We start from the raw sequence: 24,160 nt of genomic DNA, 5'->3' as shown, positions 1-24,160 counted from the left end.
CCTTCACTTCTCTGTGTCTCAACGTGCTTATTTATGAACATAGGAATCACGAGCAAAAATCCCTAAATGAGTTAATATGTAAAGGGATCAGGACTGGGGCGCCTGGGTGGCTCAGTTGGTTAAGCAACTGCCTTCGGCTCAGGTCATGATCCTGGGGTCCCAGGATCGAGTCCCGCATCGGGCTCCCTGCTCAGCAGGGAGTCTGCTTCTCCCTCTGACCCTCTTCCCTCTCGTGCTCTCTCTCATTCTCTCTCTCTCTCTCAAATAAATAAATAAAAAATCTTAAAAAAAAAAAAAGGGATCAGGACTGTTAACAAGTACAATAAATATTCACGGCCCACAGGACGCCTGGACAGCTGAGTCGGTTAAGCAGTTGCCTTTGGCTCAGGTCATGATTCCAGAATCTTGGTATCGAGTCCCTCTTCGGGCTCCTTGCTCAGCAGGGAGCCTGCTTCTCCCTCTCCCTCTCCCACTCCCTCTGCTTATGTTCTCTCTCTCTCAAATAAAATCTTAAAAAAAAGATCCACAGCCCTCCGTAGTCTGGGTCCAACTTGCCTTGCCTTTCCCAATTTCTGTCACCTCTGCTGTCCACCCCCTAAAGCCCCATTCCACATTCCTACTTCACAGATGACCACTCCTTCATCCCCAGCCTCTCGCCCTTCCTTGGACACACTGCTCTCCCAGCTCAAAACATCGTGCCCCGAACCTGTGTCCCTCCTCATTCTCTAACATGCAAGGGCTAGGCTCGCTGAGAACTTTCCAGGTTTCTCCGAGGACCAAGGTATGGGGTGCATATGCAGGAAAGGCCCTTAATTCGAGCACATCACTGTGGCACGCGGGCGCTAAAACCATGGCCTCTGCAGCGACCACCCTCCCGCTCAGCTATGTATTAGCTGTATGACCCTGAGGACATTTGATGCCTCTATGCCTTAGTCTCCTCCCCTGCCAAAGGGGCACAAGGTTGTTCTGAGAATAGATGAATTCTAATTTCTAATTTCAAGACATGTAAATCACCAAGAATGGTTCCAGGCACACATTAAGGACTTAAGCTGTAAGAAAGCTGTTACCCTGGCTGTGTTTCCCACACAATAATGGACCCCTGTGGGGCAGGATAGTTTCCTATTCAGCTTGGCATCCCAGCCCTTAAGCCAGAGGCTGAAAGCTCAAGGGGCCGTCAGGTCCCAGACAATTAATATAAATGGTTGAGCCAGCCAGTACAAGAACAGAACACAGTCGGCACAACAAAGATGGTGCCCACCATCAGCCTCAGTGGCAAAGGAGGGCAACAGGGCACAGGAAAAACTGCGGCCAAGTGATGCCCCCTGTAAAGGCTGCACTCATCTCTCAGTTCTGGCTGACTGTTGCTCCAGAAGACTATGAGGCGGGGGCTGCCGTCTTTGAATTTTTCAAGAAAAGCCAGATTTTTGGATTTTTATTGTGAGATGTTCTCATTTCTACACTCTGGCCACTAATTTTGGCCTCCACGGTGCCTGGCAGCTAGCTCCCACTTACCATGGTGATGCCCAAGAGGGTTGGGCTGACCAGAAACACTGGGGCCAGGAATTTGCCCCAACTTCTTTCCCAGAAAGAGTAGAAGAGGTCTGCCCAGCAGACGATCCACAGCAAAAATCCCAAGGCCTGGAAGAGAAGGACATATATGTCTTACAAGAGATGGATGGCACTGGAACTTCCCCCAGCAGACCCCTGCCAAAAGCTCAGCCTAGGAGGGACCAGTCAATCCCTAAACTATCAGCTGCGGTCCTTAGATACAGCACATAGCCTCTGGAGCATGGACAAGGCCTAGGTAGGGGGAGCCACCCTCTGGACCATCACACACTAGCCTGTAACCACGCACCCAGGGCATGACTGTTTGGTCCCTGGTCTTCCCATCCCCGGAAAATTCAAGAGCTCGATCTACAGCTTACCTCCATCTGCTACACTGGACACTTGTATGAGGCACCTCACACGGTAAGCATTCATTCAACAACATTCACTGGGTACCTGCTAATGGCCACACTCTTTTCAAAGTGCCACGGATACAACAATTAACGAAACAGACAAAAGTCCCTGCCTTCATGGAGCAGACATTCTAGTGGGGGGAAAATGGGCAAGGAACAAACTGAAAAATAGATAATGCCAGAGAGTGATAAGTGACAGGAGGAAAAAGAAAACACGTAACACAGGGTGGTCAGGGAAGGCCCTTGCAATCAGGTGACATACAGGTAAGGAGCCAAATATGGACATTTGAGGGAAAGAACAATTTGGTTCCAAGGAACAGGAAGTGCAAAGGCCCTGGGGTAGGGAACATGTGTGAGAGGTTTATGGTTGCTGTAGAAGGAGTGATGAGTATGGTAGATAGCTAAGGAGGAGCCTGGGACCAGATCAGGCTGGGCCACGGTGGGTGAGGATTTTATTCCCTATGGTGAAAAGCTACTGGAGGCTTTCTGAGCAAGGCTTTTTGTTTGTTTGTTTCTTTGTAAAATCTGTTTTACATTTTAAAGGGAGATGTTGCTCCCCCCAAAAAAGTACAAAGTGCTCCCAAAGGTCTGAGAGGAAGACATTAAATCTGGAGAGGATAGGGAAATGGATAGCATTTGGTGTGGCATGAACAAGACACGTCTGGATGGGGTCACTATAGGCAAAGCTTCAGTAAAAACACTCAGGTTTTCCTGTTTTGGGGCACTAAGTCTTGGGAAACATGGCTTTAAAAATGAAGTGAGATACTTGCTAAGTGGAGAAGAGCGAGTAGAATGAGGAGTGTGACACGTAGCTGCTCTCCTCATGTCTTCCTTGAGAAAGCTTATTCTTGAAGGGGAGACACGGTCCCTGTACGGTGGACATACCAGGCAACACTTTGACTAGCAATCAAAATGAACCCCCTCAGGGGCGCCTGGGTGTCTGAGTTGGTTAAGCGACTGCCTTTGGCTCGGGTCATGATCCTGGAGTCCCGGGATCGAGTCCCGCATCGGGCTCCCTGCTCAGCGGGGAGTCTGCTTCTCCCTCTGACCCTCCCCTCTCTCACGTGCTCTCTCTCATTCTCTCTCTTTCAAATAAATAAATAAAATCTTAAAAAAAAAAAAAAATGAACCCCCTCAATCTGGGGTCGATGAACACCACACGACCCTAGGTGTAATACCCCCAAGGGACACCACCTCTTCCGTGGTTTTCCAACTGGACATGCGTTACCCACATCATGAGGACACATCATGCAGGCTCGAGCTGAGCAACTCCCTTCCAAACAACTGGTCCCCATTCTTCCAATCCATCAGTGTCAAAGGAAGGTGAGGTGTTCTTCCAGATTAAAGTCTCCCAAGAGACAGCAGGACTAAAGGCACCACATGAGGGACACCTTTCGTGGCTCTGTCAGTGAAGCGTCTGACTCTTGGTTTGGGCTCAGGTCATGATCTCAGGGTGGTGAGATGGAGCCCCACGTTGGGCTCCGTACTCAGCATGAAGTCTGCTTCAGATTCTCTCTCTCCATCTCCCTCCCGCTCGCTCACTCTCTCTCAAATAATCTTTTTTAAAAATAAAAAATAAAAGCAATGCATGAATCCAGACTGGATCTTGAATGGGACTGGGGGAGTAGTGCCAGGAAAGACAGGATTGGGGCAAGTGACAAAATTGAAATATGGACAGATTTTTTAAAAAAGTATCGTGTCCACGTTAAATTGCCTGAATTTAATAACTGCGCTGTCGTCATGTAAGAGAATGCCCGTTTTGAGAAAAGACACGCCAAGTAAAGATGACACTGATGCTACTGGTTCTCAAATGATTCAGAAAAAACAAATCATATGTGTGCACGGAGAGAGGAAGAGCCAATCATAAAAAAGTGTGGCAAAATGTTAGAACTTGGTGACTGTGAGTTAACAGGTATTCAGCGCTGGGGGGAGTTCCTGGGATCCTCCTTGCCACTCTTCCGCAGTTTGAAATTGTTTCAAGGTAAAAACTTTTTTTTTTTTTTTTTGGGGGGGGGGAATAAAAAGGATACCCTCGGGCCAGGTAGGAAGACCTCCTGATTATCTCCTGATAATCTTTCAAGGTCGAGCCTCGCATGCTCACTGTAATGGTGGGGAATCCAGGGCTCAGGGAGGTCAAAACACGTGTTCAAGGTCATAAAGCTAGGAAGAGGCACAGCCCGCATCTGCACCCATGTCTAAAACCAGAGCCTCAGCCTTCAACCACGACGTCATGTCTGCCTTCTAGAAAAAGGAACTCGGTTGGGTAGAAGAAACATGTCGGTCTTCACCAACCACCGGTCCCCAACGCAAGCACACCCCGCCTCCCCCACCACGAGGAAATCCCAAGTGACTTACAGTTTTGGTTTTGTTGAGATAGGTCATCTGAATGTAGCCCCGGTCATGGCGTGAGAGATAGAGGAAGTAGAAGGGGAAGCAGACCCAGAGGTAAGAACAAGGCACCCACATGAGGAACGTGTTCTGAAAGCACTTGGTGAAGTCGGGGTTGCTGGTGTTCCACGTGACGTCCCACGCCTGAGGACAGAAAGAGATGCAGGGTCAACAGGCCACACCAAGGAGGGACAGGCGTCTGTGTGGCGATCAAAACCGTGTTAAGAAAATAGACAGGACCCTACACCCGAGGCCCTCTCGGGTAGAACGTGCAAACTGGAAAGATCAGGAGCCAGAAAGACTATGAAACAAAAATAAGGCATGAAGGTAGGTCTTGTCTCACAGAACAGCTAAGTCCTGGGATCTGGGGCAAGTTCACCGTCGCACAAAAGATGGCATCTGCCATTGAAGAAACCCAGAAGGGTATTCCCCTGTCAACTTCAGAGTTCTTTTGTCATTATGCATCATTCTACTTTACCATCTTGTCACCTGAGGACTTCAGAAAGTCTTTTTGTTTGCCCCCATCACCACCATCAGCACCACCACCACCATCATGGTCACTGCCATCACCACCATTAGCAGCCTCAGCATCATGGATAACGACCAAATTGTAGTCCTCTGTGCTAGGTTCTATTCTAGGTGCTTCATCTGCATTATCCCCCTTAATTCTGTGAGTGCTCCGTCAGCCCTTTTTCAGAAGGGTAAGCAAAGGCACAGAGAGGATTGGTGATTTGCTCCAGGATCACATAGCAGGTAAGATCTGGAGCCCAAATCGAACTCAGACAATTTGGTTCTGAAGTCCCTATGGTGACCCACTAAGTTACCCAGCCTCAGAAACAAATTTGTTTGAATTGCTTTTTAAAGAACCCGCACGTGTTTCACTAGAAACGGGCCAAATAGATAAGCAGAGACATAATAAATAGATCGGGTATATCGGTCCAAGAATAAACTAAAGCCAACGTTTAGGACTTCTGTAAAGGGAGAAGTGAATGACCACTGACCAGTTCTACAACTTTGGAAAAGTTATTACCCTATCTTACAGTTTTAATTTCCTATTTCTACCACAACTGGGTCAGATAACGTCAGAGATCTGACACACGTGCCCCCCCCCCCCCCACCGGGGCCAATTTGGCTCACAGTGGTTTGTTGTTATTGCTGTTGGTTCAGCACACTTTAAAAAAAAAAAAAAATCTGAGGTTCGCTGCCAGCATTTAAAATCAGAAAATTTCTTAAGTCAATCAAAGAAAGACATGTATCATATGACCTCACTGATAGGAGGAATTCTTAATCTCAGGAAACAAACTGAGTGTTGCTGGAGTGGTGGGGGGTGGGAGGGACGGGGTGGCTGGGTGATAGACATTGGGGAGGGTATGTGCTATGGTGAGCGCTGTGAATTGTGCAAGACTGTTGAATCACAGATCTGTACTTCTGAAACAAATAATGCAACATATGTTAAGAAAAAAGAAAAGAAGATAGCAGGAGGGGAAGAATGAAGGGGAGTAAGTCGGAGGGGGAGACGAACCATGAGAGACGATGGACTCTGAAAAACAAACTGAGGGTTCTAGAGGGGAGGAGGGTGGGGGATGGGTTAGCCTGGTGATGGGTATTAAAGAGGGCACATTCTGCGTGGAGCACTGGGTGTTAGGCACAAACAATGAATCATGGAACCCTACATCAAAAACTAATGATGTAATGTATGGTGATTAACATAACAATAAAAAATTTAAAAAATAAAATCAGAAAATTTCATATAAAAGTTTAGATCTGACTTTTCTTAGAAAATTAGAAAATTTGGGGCGCCTGGGTGGCTCAGTCAGTGAATTGTCTGCCTCCTGCTCAGGTCATGATCCCAGGGTACTGGGATCGAGCCCCGCATCAGGCTCCCTACTCCGCGGGGAGCCTGCTTCTCCCTCTGCCACTCCCCCTGCTTGTGCGCGCATGCTTGCACTCTCTCTCTCTCTCTCTCTCTCCCTCTCTCTCTGACAAACAAATAAAATCTTTAAAAGAAAATTAAAAAATCTGATAGCACTGGGCCCAAATTCCTGCTTCACAACCATCAGCAGGGGCTGGGGAGCAACACAGTTCAGGACGAGGCCCACATGCTTCAAGCTGGCCCCAGGGCCCATGCAGCCTACCTCCCTCCTAGCATTTTTTTCCCATCACTAGTCAGTGAGTCCTCTAGAAAGCTCCAGCTATGTCTGATCCCTACAGGCTCCCAAGAATCAGGTTAAGTGAGACCACCAAGGAACTCCAAGGAACCTGGAATCTTACGACTCTGTATCAAGCGTTCAAACCACATTCAAGACCATTGAAGATAAGAAGGTAATGGGAACAAAAAGATCATTTCACTTAAAAAACACATTTGACAATCTGATCAAAATACATGCTCTGAGCTTCTCAGAAAAAGAGACCTAGTTATGCACAACAATGTGAGTATATTTAACACTCCTGAAGTGTAGACTTCCAAATGGTTATTAAGATGTTTAGGAAAGAAAGGATTTGACTTTAAAAAAGAGGGAGTGAGTGAGCTCTAGGTCTTAACCAGGTACCTAAACTGGTTCTTCAGAGGTGTAATTATTCTGTGATATAAACAGTTATTTCTCCAGAACCAAGAACAGGAAATCATTGAAAAATAAACTTTAAAAGGTCAACACACACAAAGGGATTAGCTGGGAAACTTCTAGACACAAAGAAACCCTAAAAAAGGACAAAGGTCATACCTCTGTGGATTTGGGCATTTGGAAGACGGTCTTATAAATAAGAATAAGTGTGGTTTATATCAAAGACTGATTATTTTAACTGGTTTCACATCACTTGTAATTCTTATGGTGATGGTGGAAAAGGGGATTAAACTGTTGGTGGTTAATTATACACAGAACCGTTTCTGAGCAGTTGCCAGAAAAAGCTCATTCCAAAGGAATTTGCCCTTCTAGTAAAAACAATGCTGGGCCTTAATATATGCAGTTATGTATACCAGAAGCTTGGTTCATGTGTGAGACATTTCTACAACCTGATCCTTGCCCCAGTCATTCCTTGCCTGGACTACTACAATCATTTCCTAACCATTCCCTGCTTCCAGCCCTCCTGGCCCCGCTCAGTCCTCCCCCACTACAGCCAAAGTTATCTCACTGATCTGGACATCCATTCGTGCGTCCATAGATATATAGCTACCCACCCACGCGTCCACCCATCATCTACCCATCTATCTATCCACCCACTCTCTTCCCATTCATCCATGCATCTGTGCATCTACCCACCCATGCACCAACTCATCCATCCATCCATCCACCTGCCCATGCACCAACCCATCCATACATCTACCCACCCATGTACCCAACCAACCAGGCATTCATTCATCCATGTTTCTACTAATCTACTTTTAATAGGTCATAAATTTTATGTGTTAACATTTTTTTCAAACTACACAAAATGGCATACTTTTAATGAAAAAAGAAGACTCCCTCTCTGAATTTGCAACCCCCCATCGTACCCCCAAGGCAAAACTACCGTTATTAACATCTTGTGTATTCTTCCAAATATCTTCCAGATAAAGTGTTATCAATTTTGTTTCCCCAACAAGTACAATACATAGTCCATTCTGTACCTTGCTTTTTTAACTTAATATTAGAAACCGATTTTTTCAGTAACAGAGATATGTTTTATTCTTGAGAACTTAACTGTATTTCTTTTGAATAAAGGCAAAAGTGACAAGCCATCTTCCCATCCCAGTCCCTAACCCCCCAGGGTCCTGTCTCTAGAAGCACCCATTACTGATTTCTTGTGTGTCCTTCCAGAAAATATTTTATGCGTGTGTGTGTGTGTGTGTGTGTGTGTGTGTGTGTGTGTGTATTTTCTGTTATCAAATGGAAGGAAGCATACTCCTCACACTGTTTTGTACCTTGCTTTCTTTCTTAAGTTTTCTTTTTTAGTTTGTTTATTTACTTACGTAATCTCTACACCGAGCCGGGGGCTCAAACTCACAACCCCTAGATCAAGAGTCACGTGCTCTATCAATTGAGCCATCAGGGTGCCCAGCTTTTTTCTCTTAATAACAGGCCTTAAAGGTCATCCTGCACTGCAAAGGAAGGGTTTCCTCATTCTTTGTTCTGGGTACTTGCTATTCCGCTGTATGACGGACCCGACTATATTTGACCAGCCTCCTGCCGACAAGGGCACTGGGTTGCTCTAACAGACAAATAATACAGCAGTGAACTGATAATCTGGTAAGTGCTTCATTGCACACACACACAAGCATATTTATAAGATCACTTTCTAGAAACAAACCTGCTGGGACAAAAGGTGCATGCATCTAAAATTTAGACATTGCCCTCCAAGGGGGTATCAGTTTACACTCTACCTTACAAGGAACAAGGGTGACTCCTTCCCAAACACCATGTATTACAAGCTTTTTTATCTCTGCAGACCTGGTAGTGGAAAACATCTCACTGTAGTTTAAATTTCTTTTCCCGTTATAATGAGGAAAATGGAAGATCTTTCCACATGTGTTTAAAAGCAGGAAAATTTTCCCGCTCAGAGGAAAATTCACAGACTTAAATATTTGTGTTAAGAAATGGGACAGATCGGATTGCCCTCTCTCCTCTGGGTAGCAACCTCAGATGGCTCCCTATCACCTTCAAAAGCTGATCCTTGCTGTGCTTCATGAGGTCTTCCATGTCTGAGCTCCGTCTGTTTCTCCTACAGTTTCTCCCACCCTCTTCCCCAGTGTGTCAACTCAGGCATTCACTCAATAAGGCATTTACCATGCATGTGTCAGGCATTGTTCAAGGTACTGGAGATTCGGGAGGGCCGTGGTCCCTGCTTTCAAGGCACTCCCTAGCTGCCGGTCAAATGAATGGTTCTTTGGGATACCTCTTCCTAGATGCTCTCCCTGCAATGTCTTTCCACTATAACAAACTCCTATACATCCAACTTGGGTATCTCCTTTAGGAAGCTGTCCTCCCCACTCTCCAAATCATCAGGCCCACCCCCCAATCTTTGTGATGGTTTTCTTACTTGTCACTACCTCTGTCCTACAAGGACCATGCAAGGACCTCAGTGCTAGGACCACGTGTACTTACTCTTGACTCCGAGCCTCTTCACCTGGAACGTACCCAAAAGTTATTGAGTAACTGGCTCATGCCATGCCTCCCCTTGCCTTGCTTCCCCTCCCCAACATTACTTCCTACTTTGCTTTTAAAAAAATAACAATCCAGGGCACATGGGTGGCTCAATCGTTAAGCATCTGCCTTCAGCTCAGGTCAAAATCCCAGGGTCCCGGGGTCAAGCCCCACGTTGGGCTCCATGCTCAGTGGGGAGTCTGCTCCTACCCCCACCCTCAAATAATTAAATAAAATCTTTAAAAAAAAAAAAAAGTAACAATCCATCCAGGTAGAACCTGGCTATGACCCTGGGCTTCCTGGTCAGGTAGAGGTGGACTGAAATTCCGGCCCTAACCTCATGTAAACCTGTGCAGGTCACTTCACTTCTCCGAGCTCAAGCTCAGTCTCCTCCCCAGTAAAGTGGTCAGGAAAACCAAGGGCCTGGAGGGGCTGTGGCCCGTAGCAAACGGCACAGTGTGTGAGAGATGCATCGCACAGGACCGGCACGCTCTAGAGACAAGGGGTGACTTTAGCTGACGATGCCAAGAATTCACCGTGATCCCCACCACTGCCACCAGCGTGGCCCAGACTCGGGAGGCTTAGAGGACAGGTAAAGGCGCGAATTAGGAAGTAAGCAAGAGGAAACCGGAGAGCATCTAAGGACACGCGACTCCTGGCCAAGGAGAGGCCGAGGAAACGCTCAGCTCAGCGAAGGCAGGAGCCAGGCCCTCAGAAAGCAGCTTCCTGCTCTAAGCCACAGGCCCTGGCCCAGAGGGAGAGGCAGGAGGGAGGAGCAGAGGGAGGAGGAGGGGGGCATGTGGAAAGGGGAAATCCGCTTGTGAACGTGAAATTTCATGGCTGCAGGAGGCAGCCAGTGTGCCACCTGCCCTCACCCTGCCTCAGCCAGCCGACGGCGGCCCTGACCACTGTCACCAGAGTGAAGACAATAGCATCTGGGCCTCCAGTGTGTCCCTCACTGGCTGGGACCCTAAAGGATCTTCTGTGCAGAGAGATCCCCTCGGCCACCCCTGGAGACCAGCAGTGTGACCCCCGCTGTTTGGGGTCTGGGCAGGAAACAGCAAATGCAGAGGGCCACTGGAAGCCTTAAGGAAGGGCAATGATTCATGGAGAGTCTGCTGGCTACTTGCCGCTTGCGACCCCAGGGCAGACAGCTACCCTGCTCTTCCTTCCAGCAGCTCTGGATCCGTGAGCTTCAGAAACCAGGCTCTCTCCCATCGGCCCAATACTGGTGACAAAATTCAACCCTGGGGGCGCCCGGGTGGCTCAGTTGGTTAAGCGACTGCCTTCCGCTCAGGTCATGATCCTGGAGTCCCGGCCCGGGATCAAGTCCCACATCAGGCTCCCTGCTCAGCAGGGAATCTGCTTCTTCCTCTGACCCTCTTCCCTCTCGGGCTCTCATTCTCTCTCTCTCAAATAAATAAATAAAATCTTAAAAAAAAAAAAAAAATTCAACCCTGGGAGGAGTCCAGAAAACAGTCACCAGTGCTGATCCAGGCAGCACACCATGGAAAACCTGGCCCGAGAAAATCTCGATACAGAAAGTGCATCGCTGGCTCCCCCAACCCAGGCTTCTCTTCACAGGACACCTCGACAGCTTCGCCACCCTTTTATGTGTCCCCCCTCCCTACCCTCAGCCCTGATGCTTGAGGATGGAGGGGGGCACAAGTCCAAGGCTGCTTGGCCCACGAGCTCTGGGAGTTCATAACATTTCTACTGAGTGCTGTCATCTCACATCCCTCTCCCTCAGGGAAGAATAATGACAACCAGCACACTCTGAGCACCAATGTACCAGGCATGTCCCTCAGTCCTCACAAGGAGAGGCAGTGCTGCTATGCCCATTTCACAGATGAGGAAACCAAGGCACCAGGAACTAAGACTATCTTGACCCAAATCAACCCAATCACAGCAAGGACACTACTCTCTTGCCCCAGTGATGCAGGGTGAGGATGTGGGGTCTACAGGGGTCTCAGCTATTTACAAGGGAAGCACCAAAAGTTGGGAGGGAAAGGATGGAGTGTCACCTCTGTGGAGAGTTGAGAACGAAGTGGACATTATAAAAGGTGGAGATGAAAGAAACTGGTACTTGGTACCAACGGGGGGGGGGGGGGAGGTGCTGCTGGATCAAACTTAACCTGCAGTCCTCCTTCCCAGTGGACCTCTCCAATAAATTCACTTAACTGTTTACACAAGTTTAAAATGAATTTGCTCTCACAATACAAAGCATCCTAATGATACAAATTCTTTTTTTTTTAACTTTTTATTTATTTATTCATGAGAGACAGAGAGAGAGAGAGGCAGAGGGAGAAGCAGGCTCCCAAGGAGCAGGGAACCTGATGCGGGACTCGATCCCAGGACCCTGGGATCATGACCTTAGCCGAAGGCAGATGCTTAACCATCTGAGCCACCCAGGCACCCAATGATACAAATTCTGATCCACTGAGTCAACTTTTACATAATTATGATTCAGAATTCGACATGCATGAATAGGGTTTATACCATTACCAGTAGCATACTTCTGGGTAAATCACTGATCTTCTCTGAGGTTCAAATAGCCCACCAGCAAAATGGGGCTACTACCATCTCCTCCCCAGGAGACCATAAAAACCCATATAAATGTTGATTATTACTATTATATACAACCTCTTCAGCTGACTTTTTTAGAGCCTACCTCTTTCCTTCTGTTCTCCCTTTTTTCTATTCTTCTCATCACCCCACCCCATCTTCCCAAAAAGACTACCTATCCCCTTGTCTCCTAGACCCAGTTTTCTTCTCTATTTGCTCTGTGACCTTAGACGAGTTACTTAACCTCTCTGAACCTCATCTCTAAATTTGAGAACACCTATCTCCTAGAGCCATTCCAAAGATTAAATAAAATTACATACACACAGGGTCCCACACACTCAATAAAGGACTATTGTCAGTAATCTTAATTCTTACGTCAGTAATAAAAATAAATGAAGTTTATACCATTAATACTCTCAAGATGGTGATCTTATATTGTTACTGATAATAATACCACCTAGCATTAACTGAGCACTAATTATGTGCCAGCACTATTTCTATGCATTTCAAGTGAATTAATTCATTTAACCTCCACGATTACCTAGAAGGGAGGTTTTACTTTGATGCTCCTTTGTTAATGAAGAAACGGAAATAGAGAAGACAAGTAAGCTGCCACAGGTCACCCAGCTTGTATGTGACAAGGCTGGGACTCAAACATAGGAAGCCTGACTAGGAGCTGGGCCTTCTGGAGCTGGGCCTGTGTCCATGAAAAATCTGGGCCAAGAAAAAAATGTGAGTCCTCCAATCATCACCAAGTTCAGAACCCATTCCCTCTACTCACTGCCTATGACTGCAGTTACAGATCACCATCAACTTGGTGACTTAAAGTAACTCACTTGTGGAATCCTACAGTGGTAGGGGTCAGGAATCTGAGAGGGGTCTCGGTGGGCTACAATCAAGGTATGGGCAGGGCTGCGTTCTGTCAGGAGACTCTAAGGGAGGACCCATTTCCTTGCCTCTTCCAGCTTCCAGAAGCCGTCCACATTCCTCGGATCACGGCGCCTTCTGCCATCTTCAAAGCCGAGAGCATCAGACCGAGTGCTGGTCAGGCTGCCACCTCTCCTCATTTGTGCTCTTGCGTCTCCCTCTTCCACTGACAAAGACCCCCGTGATGTGGAGGCCCACCCAGATAAGCCAGGACACACCTCCCATCTCAAGGTCAACTATGAGTGGTAGCCTAATATTTCCATCTACCGTCTTCATTCCCCTCTGCTGTGCAACATCCCATATTCACGGGTTCTGGGGACCAGGCCAGGGGCACCCCCTCCTCAGCTCCGTTCAACGGCTCTCCATCGCTGCCCTCTGCTGGGTCAGGTCCAGAAGCCACCCCAGGGCTGCCAAGCCCCACACGGAGTGGTCCTGAGGCTGACTGGCCCTCTCAACTCCATTGGCCGGTCACTGAAGCACCGTATGCTGGGGTATCTCCTCAGCGGGGGCCCCATGGGGCTTCCCCACACAGCCTGCCGCTCTGACCTGGCCCACACAGCTTCTAGAGGGAAACAGCCCCGCCCAGGGCCCCACGGGCTGACCTCGGGACAGGAGGGGTAGCTCCAGAGGGGAAGGCAAGCAAACGGCCAACAACAGCCGGGTACGCGATGACAAATCTGGACCAGGGCTCTGGGTCACTTGCATCTGGGAGTGAGGGTTGCTCTGACCTATTTAGTTACAAGGACCTCCTTTGAACTTGGCATCCCACTGGGGCCTGAAGGCCCTTTCCACAATATGATCACCTCAGTAACTCATGATAGGTAGCTTTCCACCACTCAGTGGACAATTCTGTATCAGGAGACTACTGTGTTCCAATAACATTTGGAGGTCAAGTTTCTACTCTCAGAGGATCATTCTATTAAAACAGGCAAATATGAAATAGATAAATTAACAGCTATATGCATGTGCAATGGCAGCAAATGCCCTAAAGAAGAGCACAGGGGCGGGGGAGGGGCGGGCAGAGAATAATGGTGGGGTCTGGGTGTTATTACAGAAAAGAGCTCTGGGCCAGAATAACAGTCGAGCAAAGACCTGCAGGTAAGCAATTACATGGCACCTTCCTCCATCAACAGAAACCAAAAGACCGAGGGCTTATGAAGGTTCTTAGTGGCCTGTGCCAGGACCAAGCTAAGTACTTTACATGCCTTACATCTCATTTAATCCTCACTAACAACTCTGGGAGGCAGGCCCTAGAATGAAATCCATTTTACAGATAACAGAAACTGAGGCCAAGTCACATAACCTGAAAGCAGCATGGGTAGCCGGGAATTTGAATCCAAGTGCAGATGCCTCTGCATACCTAGACAGTTGTTCTGTTTGCTTTTTTTTTTAAATCACATGCATCTACTACTGTTCCCATTTAAAATTAGCATAAAAGGGTATACAGATACTTCTACAGGCAGGGAAATTTTCTTAGAAAGATTAAAAAAAAAAGCAAAAAGCTAACCGGGACTATCCCCGGGGAGGGCAGAGCTGGAGCTGCTAAGAAGACACTATTCATTTTGTTTTAGTATCTTTAGCACTGTTTGGATTTTTCACTCTGCATGTATTACCCCTAAACTAATAATAACAAAAGGAATTCGCGCTTTGAATAAACAAACAGTGACAGCAGGAATTTAAGGGTAGACATTTCTAAATGCTGAGCTGGGAACAAAGAGAAAGCACATATTTACTGGACGCCCAAAAGTTGAAATGTCCGGCACGGTGCTAAGTGTTTTCCAAGCACGAGTCCATTCAAACCCCTACAAAATCAGGATTCTTAGAACTCTCCCTTTTCGGACCAGGGGACTATGAGGCCCAGAGAGGTTATGGAACTTGCTGAGGGTCACAGAGCCGGGAGGAGGCAGAGCCAGGCTTTGAACCCACAGAGTCTGACAGTGAGCCCTAACCTCTCAGGCTGCACCACCTCTCAGCCAGGTGCTTGCGACTCTAGGGGATTTGCAAGGCCCACAGCCTCACTGCCCAGCCTGAGGCCGCTTGGAAGGTGACATTCTTTGCGGCAGGGCATCAACTAGATGTCCTCAGGCCTTAGGGAGTCCAAGTTCATCTCTGCAGAACAGAGAAGCAACGTTCTGACCCAGACATGGAAATATGCTACAACTACCCCCCACCCACCTACCCAACGTGCGCAGTGCATGGGGGTGGTTAAGAACACAAGACTGGAGGGTCTAGGTTCCAGTTTCCACCCCGTCACAGATGTGCCTGAAAGCAGGGTTTCTCAACCTCAGCACCAATGATATTTGGGGCCAGAAAATTCTTTGATTTGAGGGGGCTACCCTGTGCATCAGAGGATGTTAAGCAGTGTCCCTAACCTCTGTCCAAGAGATGCCAGTAAGCACACATCCCATCTAATCCTCACAAACAACTCTAGGAGGCAGGTCCTATAAACCCATTTCACAGAAACTCAGGTCCGCAACCTACAAGCAGCATACACAGCTGGCTGTGACAATCAAAAATGTCTCCAGACATTGCCAAATATCCCCCCAGGAGGCAAAAACTGTCCCTACCACCCTAAAGCAGTGGACCCACCAGGCCTCAGTTTATCTGTGAAATGAGACTAGTTCTAGAACCCAGCCATTACAGAATAATCAGGAGGGTTAAATGACATGACCCAAAAGGTTCCAGGTTCAGTTCCTGGTCAAGAAACTGATCAATAAAACACAGGGTTGGTTGGTTGGTTTTTTCTTTCTTTCATTCATTCATTCATTCACTCTCTCCCTCACACAATGAGTATTTATTGAGTACCTACTCTGTGCCAAGCTCTGGACTAATCAAGGGGATATGGGGATAAATCAGACACAGTCCTGCCCTCTTGAGACTCACACTAAAGATAGGTCACAACACATAAGTGCGAAGAGCAGTGTTCACTATGCAGGAAAGGGAAGGGTGTGGGGACAGCAAGTAGCAAGGTGAGGGTCTGGGAAGGTGACATTTCAGCAGAGCACAAGCGTCAGAAAGAGACAGGCAAGCAAATATCGGGGGTGGGGGGAAGCGCGTCCAAGGCAGAGGGGCAGCGGGGGCAAAGGCATGGAGAAGATGCCGTGTGGGTATGCACCTTTCCAAAAATGCAGAGGGGAGGGAGAAAATAAATAAGATGAATACAAGAAAGAGCAACAAAACTAGGGACCCTGGAGTCGGAGGGCCTGAGTTTGAATCCAGCCGCCAAGGCTCACTTTTGCTCCTTGACCTTCAGAAAATTAGCTAACCTCTCCGGCCCTGGTCTCCTTCATCTGCAAATAGATCTAATAATGGAACCTGCAGTGCAGACTGCAGGGTCAAGGGCTTAGCTTGCTCGGAGATGCCTAACCAGCTCTGGACAGCATGGGCTGAGGTCTGTGCAGGTGTAGGGCACACTGGCCACGAAGCCAGAGCGACCCCATGGGGGCTGCAGCTCAGGCTAATCAGAGCACTAACAGGACAGAAGCCCGTACAAAGCACAAATGGTGTGCCAGGCACTGTGTTCCTGCTTTATTTTTTATTTATATTTTTTTAAGTAGGCTCCATGTCCAACATGGAGCCCAACACGGGGCTTGAACTCACGACCCTGAGATCAAGACCTGAGCTGAGATCAAGAGTCAGACGCTTGCTTAACCGACTCAGCCAGCCAGGCGCCCATGCTCCTGCTTGAACGTCCACTGCTCTGTTCATTATCAGAGCCATGCCCCATGAGGCAGTTCCTGCACCATCCCCATTTTAGAGAGAAGGACACAGAGGCAAACAGGGGCAAGAAGACTTGCAGGTAGGCACATGGGTGGGACCTGGAGTCAAACCCAGACGGCCGGCTTCAGAGCCCCAGCAAAGGCACAGAAGGAAATCTGTGGGACCAAACCAAGCAATGAGCCCTGTCTTTAAGGCACAGAGGTGAGGTAACTGGTCACGTACAGAGCCTTACTCAGAACCAATCCAAGTGTGAGATACCCGGCAAAGGGAGAACTGTGAAGCAGAAGCAAGCAGAGAAAAGGAGCATGGGGAAGCCGGTAGTCAGGTCAGTCTGGTCGAGGCCTGCTGGGCTTGTGGACATTAATCCTGTTGACAGGGACGGCATGAGGCCTCCGCTTTCCCCGGCACAGGCCAGAGACAGCCGGGTAGGTCTAAGGCTGTACCACGAGAGGCCGGTGCAGCCCGTGGTGGTGTTCGGGGACCGGGGGGGGGCGGGGGGGGACAGCAGGTGCCAGCATCACGCAGGCCACTGTGGCCCCTGCCTGCTCCTGGACTGAGCTGTGGCCTGTCCTCAGCCTCTGACTCATCAGAGCTAAGAATAAAGCCCAGAAATATTAAAGGGGGGGGGGATGGAAGGGCCACATCCAGACCTTACCCCCAGCCCCCAGGAAGGCAGGGCACGACCCTTTGCAAGCAAGAGCCCCAAATCCTCACTGAACTCTGACACCCAAGGTGCAGAACTGAACATCTTAGCAAGACAGGGATGGGGGTGACCTGCCAAGCCAAGACTCCTGTCTTAAAAGGACTGCCAAGCAGAAAACAGAGCCATGGCTGCCTGTCACAAGTGTCTCAATGTCAACAGCAGTAGACAGCGTGCTCTGACGTGCCTTGACCCCAACTCTCCCCGTGACAGGCCCTGCCCTACAAAGCACACCTGCCCTCATGGTCTCCATCTGGCCCGACCACTTTTGCAGATTTTGTCCCCAGCCACTTCCTCTCCTCTATCAGAACCTGGAGCTTCACAGAATCCTCCATGTGGTCCCATTCCAGGGACCGGAGAGGGGTCAGGCATGTGGCAGCCAGAAGAATAGATCTGGGGACACAGCAGTCAACAGGACAGACAGCATTCATCCATTTACTGAGCACTGCTTCCAGCTGCTGAGGACCTAGCTGTAAACAGCAGGGCAAAGGGCCTGCCCTCCTGGAGCTGACAGCCTTGTAAGAGGAGACAGAGAGTAAACAAGATAAAAGGAAAAAATATACACATATAAAATACATATATATATACACACATGCACATTTATGTATGTGTGTGTATGTGTGCAGGTGTGTTATAAGAAAAGGACTCAGAGAAGTGGGAAGACCTTGCTGAGAAGGTGTCTTTCAGTAACACATTTAAGAAACCAGGGAGTAGGCCAAAAGGCCATTGGGGGGGGGGGGAAGCACAGGAAACAGCAAGTGCAAAGGTCCTGCAGTAGGAACACATCTGGCATTTTGCAGCAACAACAGAGAGGTCAATATGACTCAACAGTAATGGGAAATTAGGGAGGAAGGCAAGGGGCGGGGAGGGGCAGACTATGCAGGACTCACAGGCCATTACAGGCATTTTTTAACTTTCACTCTGAGTGATGTGGGGACCATGGATTTCATGCCTTCATCTGATTTCTTTTTTCCATGGAGTGGTTCTCTGGAAATTCGCCTCCACAAGTTTTCCTGCACGGAACATCTGACAATGTTCGGAGACATTTCTGGTGTCACTACCAAGGGTAAAACTTATGCTCTAGGCCTTTTGCGGGCAGAAGCAAGGGATGCTGCCAAACACCCATAATGCAAGGACAGCCCCACAACAGGGAGGTGCTCAGCCCTAAAGAGCAACAGTGCTGGGGCTAAGAAACCCCATTTAACAGAGTCCTTCCTCTCATCAAGTTTAGAATCCATACTCCCCAAACACGCCCCTTATCATTCAGCTCCTCCCCACGTGACACTGGGCAAGCAACCAAGCCTCAGTTTCCACAGCTGTAAAGCGCAGATACCAACGGAATGAAGCAAACAGGCCCGCAATTAAGTACAGGCCGGAGAAACAGTAGGCACTCAATAAATGTCACGGCTATTATTGGGATTACTTCCAGATCCACCTCTTCCTATGTCCCTGCCACCTTTTCATGAGTTACATGCAAAATATTATTATTTCAAGCTACAGTGGGTGCATGGTATCGCATACAGCAGGCAGTATGGATAGAGCCAGCAGGAGGCAGGACTGGCTGTGCGTGAGCCAAGCTGACACTCCTTCATGCCTCCATACCCCTGGGCAGGTCATGGCCCCCGCCTCATCCTGCCCTTGCCCAGCCCTGAACTGACACAGCCCCCAAAGCACCTGCTCTGCGCACCAGGGGCTCTGCTCACCCAGGGCACTTTCCGAAGGACAATCCCTGCCTCCTCTGCAGGGAAGGTGCTCTGGAAATACCATTAAATGGCAGGAGGAGGGGCACCTGGGTGGTTCAGTGGGTTAAGCGTCTGCCTTCAGCTCAGGTCATGATCCCAGGGTCCTGGGATCGAGCCTCGCATCAGGCTCCCCACTCAGCGGAAAGCCTGCCTCTCCCTCTCCGTCTCCCAGCTTGTGCTCTCACTCTCTCTCTGTCAAATAAATAAATAAAATCTTTAAAAAACAAAAACTTTTTAAATGCCAGGAGCTAGGAATAACAGAAAATATCAACTTCTTTTTAAATTGATTTTAATAGGCAGTACGAGACTCTGATTTAAATATATGTGTGTGTACAGACACATGTGTATATTTCTGTGTGTGTGTGTGTCAAATAGTAACAAGTTACTTTTGCCTCCCTCTCCCCACCCTCTGCAGGGTCCCGTGCATTCTGTCCCTGTATACAAACCCAACCACATTTGAGTTTCCTGAGTACCCTTCTAGAATTCTTTAAGCAAATACAACTACATACTCTTATTTTTCCCTTTCTTTACCCGAGAGGTTTTATACCAAATACGACAACTGTATCCTGATGTTTTCACTAAAAAAATAAAATAAAATAAATGGATCTTGGAGGCCAGCCTTGTCCTCACTTCTACCTTCTTCTGGAAGCATCCCCAATCCCCCGCGGAATGGGCAGGACCCGGTCTATTTACCCAGGCCCCTACCAGGCCCACTACTTGGGTGGCTGCCAATCTTTTGCTATTCCGAACAATGACGCGAGGGATCGCCTTAGAAATTACTCCTCAAGCTGAAGAAAACACAGAAAGCCTGACCCGAAGGTCAACAGCCTCGCTTCATCACTACTAAAGCCTCACAGGCGGAAAACAAGGTGGTGCGGGTTAAGCTTAATAACCCGGAGATACACAATGAGAATCATAAAGGCGGTGATAAACGCTGGCCCGGTCATCCCTGTGGGAATCCAGTCCACACAACATCATGAAGTACATCAGAAGGAAATGGGATCAAGGAAATGGGATCCCGATCCTGGAGAGCGACGGGCACCCCCACGATCCTGGCCGCATCACTCAAAGCAACCAAAACACGGAAACAACCTCAGCGCCCACTGGCCGATGGAGGGATAAAGAAAATGTGCTGTATACGGTCACGACAGAGTATCATCCCGACATTAACAGAGAAGGGCATCCGGCCGTGTGCGACGACATGGATGGACCGTGAGGGCTTTATGTTAAGTGAAATAAGCCAGAGAAAGACAAATACTGTATTCTCATTTACGCGTGCAATCTGAAACAGCAGAACTCGGGCACCTGGCTGGCTCAGTCAGTGGAGCATGCAATTCTTGATCCCCGGGGTCTCCTGAGTTCGAGCCCAACGTTGGGTGTAGAGATTATTAAAAAAAAAATACACTTTAAAAAATAAAAATAAAGGGGTGCCTGGTTGGCTCAGTCAGTTGAGCAACTGACTTCCTGGTTTCGGCTCAGGTCATGATCTCAGGGTCTTAAAATAGAGTCCCATGTGGGGCTCCACGCTCAGCAGGGAGTCTGCTTGAGATTCTCTCCCTCTCCCTCTGCCCCTCCCCCACGCATGAGCCCATGTGCATGCACTCTCTCTCAAATAAAATCTTTATAAATAAAAAATAAATAAAAATTTAAAAAATTAAAAAGCTAAACTCCTAGAAACAGAGCACAGTGCTTGCCAGGGGCTAGGGGGTGGGGGAAATGGGGAGACCTTGGTCTAAGGGTACAAACCTTCACTCATAAAATGAGTAAGCTCTGGGGATCTAACGTATAGCATGGTGATGACAGGTAACAATACTGTATCATATACTTGAAAGCTGTTACGAGAGTAGATCTTAAAAATTATCACCACTAAATAGGGGGGAAAAGATAATAATGTGAGGGAATGGAGGTGCTAACGTTACTGTACCATCACTCCACAATATACACATTTATCAAACCTTCACATCATACACCTGAACTTTACTTATGTGATATGTCAACATCTCAATAAGGCTGGGGGAAAAAAAAATCACTAAATGCAGGAGCATGCATTCCTGGCAGCGTATAGCTCTACAAATATTATTATTATTTTTTTAAGATTTTAATTACTTGACAGAGCGAGGGAGAGAACACAAGCAGGGGGAGCAGCAGGGGGAGGGGGAAAAGCAGGCTCCCAGCTGAGCAGGGAGTCTGACGCAGGGCTCGACCCCAGGACCCTGGGATCACGACCTGAGCTGAAAGCACTTAACCTACTGAGCCACTCAGGTACCCCAGCTCTCCAATTATTATTATGTAATGTTTGATTTTTAACAAAATGTCAGAAGCCATCTAAACCTACAGCGTCCAATACGCTATCTCACAAGGCTACCAAGCAGTTGAAATGAGGCTAGACCAAACGGAGACAGGCTCTAACACACACACATGCTGGATCTGAAAAAGTTAGCATAAAAAAAAAAAAAAAAAAACATATAGTATCTCATTAATTCCATGTTGAAATGCTAACATATTGCCTATATGGAGTTAAAATATATCGGGCACCCGGGTGGCTCAAGGGTGGCTCAGTAGGTTGAGCGTCTGGCTCTTGGTTTTGGCTAGGTCATGATCTCATGGGTCATGGGATTAAGCCCTGCATCAGGCTCCACGCTCAGCAGCAAGTCTACTTGAGATTCTCTCTCCCTCTGCCTCTGCCTGCACTCATGCACGCTCTGTCTCAAATAATAAATCTTTATAAATAAATCATTAAAATCACTTCACCTTTTTATTTTGTTTTTTTTTTAATGTGGCAACCAATTAAAACTCCAAACATGGCCTGCATTCTATTTCTATCAGATGGCACCGGTCCAAACAGTGGATGGTAGAGAAATCAACAGGAAATGAGAGCACAGGGATTTGCTTGAAAAGAACCTAACCAGGACCTCTGTTATCTTTTTGATAAACATGAGGTCCTTTTATTAACATGAAATAAAGTAAAAAGTGGTGTGCCACTAGAAGACAGGGGATTCGTTCAATCCGTTCCACACCTCCCAAGTATCTTTTGGGTTACCCGTGTTATTACCCAGGCTCCTAACTGGCTGCTGGTCTCCCCTCCACCCCGGAGCCAAAGGGATAGCTTCAAACTGCAACCCAATCCTGAGGCTGCCAGAAGCCCCTCACTCACTGTTCCTGTACCATTCGATGCCTCAGGGCCTTTGTACAACCTGTCCTCCCTGCCTGGAGCCCTTCCCCACTCACTGCCCTGGCTTGAACTCAGAGGCAGCCTTCGGGCCTCGGCAGAAGCAGCCCTTCCTCACGGAGGCTCGCCCCCTCCCCACCCCATCAAGCACATCCAATTCCTCATTTTACCGCCTCACGAAGCTCCGTACACTTACAGTAGAGCACTCACCATATGGTCATTAAATATTTCTTTCAGATACTACTTGATGTTTTACATACTATCTTAATACTCTAATGCTATATATGTTATGGGATACGCACTACAGTATATAATACATTATGCGTCATACCTGTGACTAACAAAAACCATACAAATGGCCATTTGCATAGGTCATGGGTTGGCAGACTACAGCCCATGGGCCAAATCTGACCCTCTGCCTGCTCCGTCCCCCAAACTAGGAATGGATTTCACATTATTAAATATAAAATGTAAAACAGATGATCTGCCTGATGCCAAGCGTGGTCGCTTGACTTCGCCCTGGTCCGCAAAGTCTAAGCTATTTACCACCTAACTCCTCCCAGAAAACGTTTTGCCAACCCGGGCCATAGGTCAAAAATCGTTGAAGGTCAGTAATTTCATATGACCTGATCTGATGCTACTTACCTCAAACATGATTTTTTTTCCCTATCTTGCCCTCCCCTCGGGCTGCCAACTCTGTGGGGGCACTGAATGCCCAGGTGGTGCTCCTGGATTGTTCACCTCCCGCCTGCTGCAGCCCCTGGCACATGGCAGGCACTCAGAAGCACCTGTGAAAGCTATGGACCAGACACCAGCGTCTCCACAAACTATAAACTGGATGCGGCCAACATGTGCGACCATCACACAAGGCACACGGCCGGCCAGGTCTAAAGGACACAAAGACAAATAAGGTCACAAAATTAACTGCGGGAATGGATGCACACCTCTGTGACTATCCTAGAAACCACCCAATTGTGTACTTTAAATGCATGAATATGGTATGTGAACTATATCTCAATAAAGCGCTTAAAAAAAAAAAAGATGAATAAGACCCAGGGTCAAGTTAACTATGTGACTTCTCACCTCCCATATGCTGTCTTTGAAACCTAACATCCCCCTCTAAAACTACACACTGACCCCGCTTCATCACCTCAGTAAGAAAATACATCATCTAGACAGGACTCGTTTGCATTTGCTAAAAATAAATAAATTTGAATGCAATGTCTTTTTACCATGGCTATGTTGCTTATAAATAGATTACAAGTCCCCTTAACCCGAGATTTCTCACCTTTGGCACAGCTGACATCTGAAACCAGACAATTCTGTTGTGAGGCTGTCCTGTGCATGGCGGGATGTCCGGCAGCATCTCTGGGCTCTACCCCCCAGATGCCAGTAGCATCCTCTCCCCCAAGTCAGGACAACAAAAATGTCTCTAGAAAGTGTCCATGTCCCTGGGGGAGGGGGGGTGGCACAATCACTCCAGTTGAGACCCGCTATCTTTTTTTTTTTTTTAGATTTTTTATTTATTTATTGGGAGAGAAAATGAGCAAGACAGAGAGCGCGCGCGCGCACACGCACACACACACACACACACACACACACACACACACACACACACACACACACACACGAGCGAGGGGGGGCGGGGCAGCAGAGGGAGAGGGAGAAGCAGATACCTAGTACTCCAAAGACCATGCACCTGCCTGTCCATTCATTTAACACATTTACTGAGCCCTGCTTTGTAACAGTTGAACCATAACATCCACCCTTGTATCCTGCCCTCAAAAAGCTTAGCATCTGGTCCAGGAGGTAGGATGGGTACATAAATAGCTATAGCAAAACATTTTAAAAGCACCAAGTGTCACTGAAGAGTT

At 47.9% G+C, this 24,160-nt stretch overlaps 1 protein-coding gene across 2 annotated transcripts in view; it reads right to left on the bottom strand.

Moving 5' to 3' along the window:
* The window catches only part of ABCC1 (ATP binding cassette subfamily C member 1 (ABCC1 blood group)), a 130,124-nt gene that overhangs the window by 88,863 nt on the left and 17,101 nt on the right, over positions 1 to 24,160 (bottom strand). The window contains exons 1-3 of one of the 2 annotated variants that reach the window (XM_028117448.2): positions 23,575 to 23,689; positions 4,314 to 4,490; positions 1,513 to 1,638 (exon numbers count right to left, since the gene is read on the bottom strand). In XM_028117448.2, coding sequence (XP_027973249.2) covers positions 1,513 to 1,638; positions 4,314 to 4,490; positions 23,575 to 23,652 — 381 coding nt within the window. In that variant the 5' untranslated portion in view covers positions 23,653 to 23,689. Of the gene's footprint in view, positions 1 to 1,512; positions 1,639 to 4,313; positions 4,491 to 23,574; positions 23,690 to 24,160 lie in introns of those variants that run through there. The other variant, XM_088017386.1, reaches the window with a different exon arrangement.

The sequence above is a fragment of the Eumetopias jubatus genome, unplaced genomic scaffold (assembly GCF_037043125.1).
Source record: "Eumetopias jubatus isolate StellerSeaLion01/CBP00866 unplaced genomic scaffold, mEumJub1_p1.0 scaffold_12, whole genome shotgun sequence".
NCBI lineage: Eukaryota > Metazoa > Chordata > Mammalia > Carnivora > Otariidae > Eumetopias > Eumetopias jubatus.
The sequence above is the reverse complement of the archived record's forward strand: the minus strand, read 5'-3'. Positions and strand labels throughout refer to the sequence as shown.